The sequence below is a fragment of the Trichomycterus rosablanca genome, chromosome 1 (assembly GCF_030014385.1).
Source record: "Trichomycterus rosablanca isolate fTriRos1 chromosome 1, fTriRos1.hap1, whole genome shotgun sequence".
NCBI lineage: Eukaryota > Metazoa > Chordata > Actinopteri > Siluriformes > Trichomycteridae > Trichomycterus > Trichomycterus rosablanca.
In genome coordinates, this window is record NC_085988.1 from 59,033,909 (window position 1) to 59,044,289 (window position 10,381).

At 38.4% G+C, this 10,381-nt stretch overlaps 1 protein-coding gene across 1 annotated transcript in view; it reads left to right on the forward strand.

The window, feature by feature from the left end:
- The window catches only part of syn3 (synapsin III), a 178,429-nt gene that overhangs the window by 78,579 nt on the left and 89,469 nt on the right, over window positions 1-10,381 (forward strand). Inside the window, exons 5-6 of the mRNA XM_063004723.1 lie at window positions 3,211-3,367; window positions 5,502-5,591. Of these exons, the coding sequence (XP_062860793.1) occupies window positions 3,211-3,367; window positions 5,502-5,591 (247 nt within the window). The remainder of the gene's footprint in view (window positions 1-3,210; window positions 3,368-5,501; window positions 5,592-10,381) is intronic.

Genomic DNA, 10,381 nt, shown 5'->3' on the forward strand with positions numbered 1-10,381 from the left:
AAGCTTCTTTTGAGTTTGAGTTTGAGAAGTGACGGTGTAGCGCTCAAACGAGCTGTCAATCAAAACGGGATTCAGCCTTTCCACTGATCCTCCAATCATCTTGCAGAAGCTTAGCGTCCACACCCGCCCACAGCCCCATTCACCCCCAGAGATGCTCAGCGTCCGGGGGCAGGACAAAATCGAGGCATTTATCCAATGACCGGCGAGTTTCAGAGCATTAAAAAAAAAAACCTCAACGCAGTCCCATAGAAGTGAAGAGACGCTCAGCTTCTGTGGGCAAATGCATTGACGCTACGGGAATGTATGAGTTAAGTTAAGAAAATCGAGGCTGATTCTGAACGAACTCGTCTTCGAGATATACGTGTTCTAACGCATTTGTAGTCAATGAAATGTTAACACAACTGTACATATTTGACCATTTAATTTTGGACATTTTAGGGGAAGCTGAGCTTCCCTTGCAGTCTTAGAGAAATCGCCACTGCTCCTGGAGATACATGGAAGCATAGTTTGTTAGTTAAAGGAACACAAAAGAGGAAGCTATTACCAGCTGCCACCAGATTCCTGAGGAGGCAGGTAGTTAAAAAGACCTGCAGCAAAATTTGCTGGCAGCTGGCACTGAGGTTTTAGTTGGCACTGTAAAATGCATACTAAACGCTGAAGGTCTCCATGCCCGAACTCCAAATCGTACACCTTTACTGACCCAAATTTGGAACTTTTCGGCCTTTGGATTAGTGGTATGTCTGAAAGAGGAAGAATGAAGCATATCCTGAAAAAAGAACACCCTGTCTACAGTGAAGCATGGTGGTGGCTCTGGGGCTGCTTTGTCCTCTGTGGTACTGGAAACTGTAGCTTGTGGAGGGAAAGATAAATTTAGTCAAGTATCAGAAAATCCTAAGAGACAACGTCATGCTGTCTTTGAGGGAGCTGAAGCTTGGACGTCACTGATGATCCCAAGCATATCTTAAAGTCCTGTCCATGGGGCGCTGTTGGCTGGATATATTTTTGGTTGGTGGACTATTCTCAGTCCAGCAATGACAGTGAGGTGTTTAAAAACTCCATCAGCGCTGCTGTGTCTGATCCACTCATACCAGCACAACACACACTAACACACCACCACCATGTCAGTGTCACTGCAGTGCTGAGAATGATCCATCACCTAAATAATACCTATTCTGTAGTGGTCCTGGGAGAGTCCTGACTATTGAAGAACAGCATGAAAGGGGGCTAACAAAGCATGCAGAGAAACAGATGGACTACAGTCAGTAATTGTAGAACTACAAAGTGCTTCTATATGGTAAATGAAGCTGATAAAATGGACAGTGAGTGTAGAAACAAGGAGGTGGATTGAATGTTATGGCTGATCAGTGTATATTGTCTAAGCAATTGAGGGTTATGGCCTTGCTCAAGGGCCCAACAGTGGCATCCTTGCAGTGGTGGGGCTTGCATCAGCAACCTTTAGATTACTAGTCCAGTATCTTAACCGTTAGGCTACAACTGCTCATTTCGTGCATGCAAGTGATCTAATGTTTAGTAGTCCTAACCCTAATCTAACTTCATTACTTTTATCAGGATAAAAATTTAGGATAACGCTTTTTACATTATTAAAATCTACTTTTTGAGAACGTCTGTGTTTACAAATGGCATGGAGAACAAACACAATCTCAATCGTTTTGTATCTAAAGGTTGTAGGTGACGTCAGATGATGACTCACAGACTGTTAGCCTGTTTGTCTGCTGCCTGTTCTCGGCTTTGGATAGTCAATTATCACTATATGCTGCCACACTAACACCCTAAAACCTGCCAGATATGCTACAGAAATGAGAGCAGCACCCTCCTTGAGGGGTGGGCACCAGGCCTTCCCTTAGTTATCTACAATAGCAATTTGCTGAGCACCATATATAGACATCCAGAAATTCAGAAACAATAACCTGTAGGTAACCTGCTGTAGGTTTTACTACTGCACCAAATTAGTAACAGGCCAGGGCATACTACTTTCTCTGACATCAATCTAGCTAATGTAGAAAGCTCTTTAACTTTACTCTAACCTCAGACTATCTCTAACATACACCGATCAGCCATAACATTAAAACCACCTCCATGTTTCTACACTCACTGTTCATTTTATCAGCTCCACTTACCATATAGAAGCACTTTGTAGTTCTACAATTACTGACTGTAGTCCATCTATTTCTCTACATACCTTTTAAACCTGCTTTTACCCTGTTCTCTAATGGTCAGGACCACCACAGAGCAGGTATTATTTAGGTGGTGGATCATTCTCAGCACTGCAGTGACACTGACATGGTGGTGGTGTGTTAGTGTGTGTTGTGCTGGTATGAGTGGATCAGACACAGCAGCGCTGCTGGAGTTTTTAAACACTGTGTCCACTCACTGTCCACTCTATTAGACACTCCTACCTAGTTGGTCCACCTTGTAGATGTAAAGTCAGAGACGATCGCTCATCTATTGCTGCTGTTTGAGTTGGTCATCTTCTAGACCTTCATCAGTGGTCACAGGACGCTGCCCAAGGGGCGCTGTTGGCTGGGTATTTTTTCACACACTAACACACCACCACCATGTCAGTGTCACTGCAGTGCTGAGAATGATCCACCACCCAAATAATACCTGCTCTGTAGTGGTCCTGGGAAGGTCCTGATCATTGAAGAACAGCATGAAAGGGGTGTAACAAAGCATGCAGATAAACAGATGGATTACAGTCAGTAAATGTAGAACTACAAAGTGCTTCTATATGGTAAGTGGAGCTGATAAAATGGACAGTGAGATTGGTGTCATTGTCGATGTCATTAGTGTGGACATGAATAACAATCTTGTATGTTTATGTATGTTTAGCTTTAGCCAGCACTTTTGGGTATGGTCTGACATTGGTCCCCCTGGCTCCCTGAATACACAATTTAGTAGTTAGTCTAAGTAAATTTTTTGAGAGGAAAGGACATTCCAGACTCTGCTAAATGAGCTGATTTGCATATTGTGTGAAACAGTAGCTGAATTTAACTATACTTGGAGTTTACAATTATGTTGAGGTTTCGAGGGTCAAAACACATACTGTATGTTCCTTTTTTTTGTCCATTAATTTGTCACCTATCTGTATTTTTAGGGCAACAGCAATGCTGTTTTTTTCATGGCATTAAATATCCTCAATGAAATACAGAAATCTTGCACATTATTTTATTTTATTTTTTTCATCCACAGGTCCTTCAAGCCAGATTTCATCCTAATTCGCCAGCACGCATACAGCATGACCCCTGGCGAAGATTTCAGAAGTCTTGTGATTGGTCTCCAGTATGGCTGTGTGCCAAGTATCAACTCCTTGCATTCGATCTACAACTTTTGCAGCAAACCATGGGTTGTAAGTGACTTTTTACTGCTACAACCTTTGTTTGCTTGTTGTTTATTGTAGCCTAACTTTTATTCAGGCCAGTTATATGCTGTAAAAAGTTCTAAAAGCTTTAAAAAAAAACTATAGAATTACTTATAGTGACAATAACTGACACTTGGTTCTGTTTAAAATAAACACTTGTTATCCATTTTAACAACTTGTATCCACCTGTACACATGCTTATTTACATAATTTTCTAATCAGCCATGTGGCAGCAGCACAATGTTTAAAATCATAAAGACAGATCAAAAAAATAGTTATTGTTTGCATTAAAATGGGGTACATGCGATGTCTCTAGAGCTAGCACTTACAAAGAATGATTTTTTAATAAATGTATTTTTAGATACATTTTTAAGTAATTAGCTAATTAGGCATAAATATCTCATTCTAAAGCTCATTGTACAACCCCGAATCAGAAAAAGTTGGGACAGCATGGGAAATGCAAATAATAAAAAAAACACAGAGTTTCTTACATTTACTTTGACTTTTATTTGATTGCAGACAGTTTAAACCTGAGATATTTCATGTTTTATCTGCTCAACTTCATTTCATTTATTAATAAACATCCATTCCTGCATTTCAGGCCTGCAACACACAACCAAAAAAAGTTGGGACAGTAAAGTATTTACCACTTTGTAATGTTGTCATTCCTTTTCACCACACTTGAAAGATGTTTAGGCACAGATGATACCAAGTGATTTAGTGTTTCAGCTTTTATTTTGTCCCATTCTTCCTGCAAACACGTCTTAAGATGTGCAACAGTACGGGGTCGTCGTTGTCGCATTTTTTGTTTCAAAATTCTCCACACATTCTCTATTGGGGACAGGTCAGGACTGCAGGCAGGCCAGTCCAGTACCCGTACCCTCTTCTTCCACAGCCATGCCTTTGTAATGTGTGCAGCAGGTGGTTTTGCATTGTCTTGTTGAAAAACAGTCTCTATGATCCTTTTCGTCTTTGGTCCAGAGCACACGGCGTCCATTTTTTCCAAAAAAGACCTGGAATGCTGATTCATCTGACCACAATACACGTTTCCACTGTGTGATGGTCCACCCTAGATGCCTCTGAGCCCAGAGAAGTCGACGCCGCTTCTGGACATGGTTAACATAAGGCTTCTTTTTTGCACAGTAAAGTTTTAAGTGGCATTTGTGCATGTTACTCTGTATTGTAGTGCTTGACAAAGGTTTGCCAAAGTAATCCCCTGCCCATGTGGTTATATCAGCTATTGTTAAGTGGTGGTTCTTGATGCAGTACCGTCTGAGGGATTGAAGATCACAGGCATTCAGCTTAAGCTTGCGCTCTTGGCCTTTATACACTGAAATTCCTCCCGATTCCTTGAATGGTTTAATGATATTATGCACTGTAGAGGGAGAAATATGCAAATCCCTTCCAATCTTTCTTTGAGTTACATTGTTTTTAAACATTTCAATCATTTTCTCACACATTTGTTGACAAACTGGAGATCCTCTGATCATCTTTGCTCATCAAAGACTCAGCCTTTCCTGGATGCTGCTTTTATACCAAACCATGATTACAATCACCTGCTGACATCACCAATTTGGAATCACATCATTATTTAGTTTTTTCACCTCATTACTAGTCCTAAATTGCCCCTGTCCCAACTTCTTTTGGAATGTGTTGCAGGCCTGAAATGCAGGAATGGAGGTATATTAACAAATGAAATGAAGTTGAGCAGACAAAACATAAAATATCTTGGGTTCATCCTGTCTGCAATCAAATAAAAGTCAAAGTACATGTAAGGAACACTGCATTTTTTGTTTTATTTGCGTTTTCCATACTGTCCCAACTGTTTCTGATTTGGGGTTGTATATCTTATGTCATACTTATGGAAATAAAGCATCTGTATTATTGTTTAGGTGTACACTGGTTATCTTTCTTCGTTTGGGTTCAGATAAAGCCACAGACTAAACAAATTGTAGATCTAGACAAAACATACTAATCCTTCCGGGAATTTAACTTTGTGAGGACTGCCCCTGTACCATAATTCAATATAATTCTGTTTCTTTTGATTATACTTAGTAATTTATTTAGTTAGTGCATTTTCAGCCTGTCTACTAAAGTATTGTTTTTGCTCTTTTGTACACAGTTTGCTCATTTGATCAAGCTCTACCACGCACTGGGCCCAGAAAAATTCCCACTGAACGAGCAGAACTTCTTTCCCAACCACACACAAATGGTGAGTCCCCTGATGTATTGTTAATTGGCTGCTTATTTTAATCCACATGATAGACCAAGGTTTATAATATTTACTGAAAACCAAAAAAAGCTAAGACATCATTTATAACCAGGTTGTTGATGTGACTACATGCATTGTAGTCAATGGATCTCTGGGTGGGTGAGTTAACATTCAGCTTTTGCTTCACATAATATGCAGATCAGCTCATTATACAACAACCAAAAGTCTGTATTGTAAATCATTTTGTTTATTCATATTTTAAATCTTTTGTCTGGTAAAGTGGTAAATGTGAATGAACAAGTTTCAGTTTAAATTGCATTTTTAAAAAGTTTGCCAACTTTTCTGGAAACAGGGTTTTCCTTTTGATCATTTTCCTGTCATGAAAAAGCAAATTCTGTGTTACGTCTATTTAAAAAAGGTTTGAGATTGAGAATACTATTACGTGACCTGTAAACATGGTCATAATCACATAAGGACCGTTTTTATTCAAGCATTTTGTTTTTGTGTCACTGTATTTACTTCTATATAGCATGTGGCAAACATTTACATTTTCAGCATTTAGCAGACGCCTTTCTCCAAAGCGACTTACATTACAGTTACAGTATACAGTCTGAGCAACTGAGGGTTAAGGGCCTTGCTCAAGGGCCCAACAGCAGCAACCTATCAGTGGTGGGGCTTGAACCAGCTACCTTTGGATTACTAGTCCTGTGCCTTAACCACTAGGCTACGGCTTGCCAACATGCATCATCTTCCTCAAATGTGATCAGGTGTCTATGTTTTAACTGATATTGGGTTGGTTTATGCCAACATTTTAGTTTAAATTATCAGTGCCGGGGGTTTTTTTCTCATTCTCCCCCCCAACAACACAAAGCAAGCAAAGGCTACATTTTTTAATTTTTTGCTTATTTCTGATTGGCTCTTTGAGTCATATGAAACAGGCAGACTGTTTCGAGCAGACAGGTTCTGTCAGTGTGAACAGGAGAGGCGATTTAAAACACTTCTTTGAGTTTAAACTCACTTCCACATGGTAACGTTTGCTTAACATGGTGATTCATTGCTTAATATTACTTACTTTTAATCTTTTTTAAATAATTTTATTAGCAGTTAGCTGCTGGTAGTAGCAGCTAGTCTCTCGGACTTAACTTTACTTGATACCTTTCTGTTTTTTTTTGGTGTGAATTTTGCATTTAATAAACATACATTGTAGGAAAACCTATAATGCATCGTTTTCTGATAAAAAAAAAAAATCAACCGAACTTGCCAGTGTCAAAAAATATGACTAACGACATGCCCAACCATTATGTTTTACTGCTCTCCCCAAGCAAAACAGTCCAGAACCGGGGCTGTTAAATATCTGTTGTCCAGATTAATTGAAGTTGAAAGAAATGAATAAGTGTAAAATTCCATGTATAAATCCCTACATAAGTAAGGCCATACAAGAGGTAACTTGATGTATTTATTTAGATCTGGAATCTAATATTACGTATATACAAACACTTTGCCCAGTTTAATTTAGGCATTCATTTTAGGTACATATACATTTTGTTAAATAGAACATGTGCACAAATGCAAATTTCTTTTATTTTATATATTTATTATAAAAATATAAAACAAAAATTAAAAATAATAACATTTCTGTAAGCTCCTCCAAGAAATATGTCCCTCTCAGGAATCAGTGTACACACACACACATCCACACACAACGTACAAAACAACTGTTTTCAGTCTCATCAGCACGAGCAGGACAGGATTGACTGTAAAATGTGTGGATGTGTTAAACAGACAGTATTTACATAGCATTAACACCATTAAACAATGGGGTTGAATTTGAGATGGCAATATTACAAAAATGTTGTAGGTAATTACTTAAAAGTGTAAAACAAAGAGTCTTTTGTGCTTTTCATTCTTATTTCACTAGCCTTTAACCTAGGGTATGACTTCTCATACATTTTCATACCAGATTAAAACTTAGATGTTACCTGACAACCCTCAAGTTTTAATTTCATTTTGGAAAATCTTTTCTGAGCTTTAAGCTTGGCAAGTATAAATAAAGTGAGATAATCACTGAAACCAATTATTTTTCATGATTTGATGATTTTATAGTGAGTTATGAGTGATTTTATAGTGAGCCAGTGAGTTATGGCTGAAGTGTTATTACTGTCTCTTTAATTACTTTAATAATTTTAATAACTAAAGATGCCGTGAATACTCCCCTAAAGAAGAGTTTGCCTCTGTTCATTTTAAAGAGTTCGATACCTATTAGGACATATTTTGTCCATAAAATACTATGATTTTTGTTGGTACCAGTTTATTTTCAGGAAAGTAAGTGCCATAAATCAGTGGTCCCCAACCACCGGGCCGGTCCTTGGGTCATTTATTGCCAGGCAGCACAGAACGAATAAATAATTAGAGACTGCTACAAGAGCAATTCAATTTCTAAAACTCTTCGGGTATTATTGTCTTCAATCACCACTAGGTGGGAGCAGCGTCTCGTTGCATCGAAAAAAGCTCAGGATTCACACTGATTTTCCATTCTACAGAATCAGAATAGACTACACTTTGTATTACTCATCTTACATGCTGTGCAATTTACTGTTTTTGTAAATATTCCACACGCTGCTAACTTACATATCTGTATATTGCCTGTATATATAGTCTTATAGTTTGTATATGTTTGTGTTTAATGTTTAATGCATACGTTGCTTGTATACTGTATGTATACTGGAGAGATACCATCAGCCGGAACCAAATTCCTTGTGTGTATCCACATACTTGGCCAATAAATCTGATTCTGATTCTGATAGTTATTCCATATTAAATCCTCCCGCCTCCGCCGGTCTGTGAAATTATATCTTATATGAAACCGCTCCGTGCTGCAAAAAAGGTTGGGGACCACTGCCATAAATAATAGTAATTATGGTATTTCAATAAAAATATAGTGGCTACCCTATAAAATACATTTTGCCATTGTTTGCCTTAAGGATCTGATGCTTGACACAATGGCAGAAGATTTTATTTCTCACTAATATCTCTTACTAAATACTATAGGGCAGTTTAAAACAGTAAAAAAAACTGAAAGCAAACACAATTCAAAGCCGATTAATAATTCTGTGTTGTTCAGGTTAAACTGAAAAGCTAACTGAGTAAGTACAATGACATACAACAGAGGTTTCAGTCAGATCACTTTCTTAGCTTATAAACCGAGAAAAAAATGATTAATTTCATATTCTGCACTGCTCAAGCAAATAATGTTCGCCAACGTTTGTGCTATAAGGTTCTTTTTTGCTTAAAAATGCATTATAAATGTTAATTGTGATTATTACAACAAACTTTTACTAAATGGAAGAGATTATATTATGGAACTCTGCAGCACAAAGTAGCAGGAAAGCAACCATCATTTATAAATAGATATATTACAGTATACATGGTGGACAAAAAAATCATAAAAATTTAAATTATCATAAAAATAACTCTTAACCATTTTACTATTGCTCTCGTTATTATTATTATTATTACCTCATATAGAAACTGCCTTCTAAATGGATTTGTCATGTCATGTTAATTGATTGCTTTGTTCTGTCACCCAAATTAAAGAAAAAGAAGTTCTCAGCATGTAACACTTATTTCTGTACACTGATCAGCCATAACATTAAAACCACCTCCTTGTTTCTACACTCACTGTCCATTTTATCAGCTCCACTTACCATATAGAAGCACTTTGTAGTTCTACAATTACTGACCATAGCCCATCTGTTTCTCTACATGCTTTGTTAGCCCCCTTTCATGCTGTTCTTCAATGGTCAGGACTCTCCCAGGACCACCACAGAGTAGGTATTATTTGGGTGGTGGGTCATTCTCAGCAATGCAGTGACACTGACATGGTGGTGGTGTGTTAGTGTGTGTTGTGCTGGTATGAGTGGATAAGACACAGCAGTGCTGATGGAGTTTTTAAACACCTTACTGTCACTGCTGGACTGAGAATAGTCCACCAACCAAAAATATCCAGCCAACAGCGCCCCATGGGCAGCGTCCTGTGACCACTGATGAAGGTCTAGAAGATGACCAACTCAAACAGCAGCAATAGATGAGCGATCGTCTCTGACTTTACATCTACAAGGTGGACCAACCAGGTAGGAGTGTCTAATAGAGTGGACAGTGAGTGGACACAGTATTTAAAAACTCCAGCAGCACTGCTGTGTCTGATCCACTCATACCAGCACAACACACACTAACACAACACCACCATGTTATTGTCACTGCAGTGCTGAGACTTATCCACCACCTAAATAATACCTGCTCTGTGGTGGTCCTGTGGGGGTCCTGACCATTGAAAAACAGGGTGAAAGCAGGCTAAAAAAGTATGTAGAGAAACAGATGGACTACAGTCAGTAATTGTAGAACTACAAAGTGCTTCTATATGGTAGGTGGAACTGATAAAATGGACAGTGAGTGTAGAAACAAGGAGGTGGTTTTAATGTCATGGCTGATCGGTGTATACAGTGTATCACAAAAGTGAGTACACCCCTCACATTTCTGCAAATATTTCATTATATCTTTTCATGGGACAACACTATAGACATGAAACTTGGATATAACTTAGAGTAGTCAGTGTACAGCTTGTATAGCAGTGTAGATTTACTGTCTTCTGAAAATAACTCAACACACAGCCATTAATGTCTAAATAGCTGGCAACATAAGTGAGTACACCCCACAGTGAACATGTCCAAATTGTGCCCAAATGTGTCGTTGTCCCTCCCTGGTGTCATGTGTCAAGGTCCCAGGTGTAAATG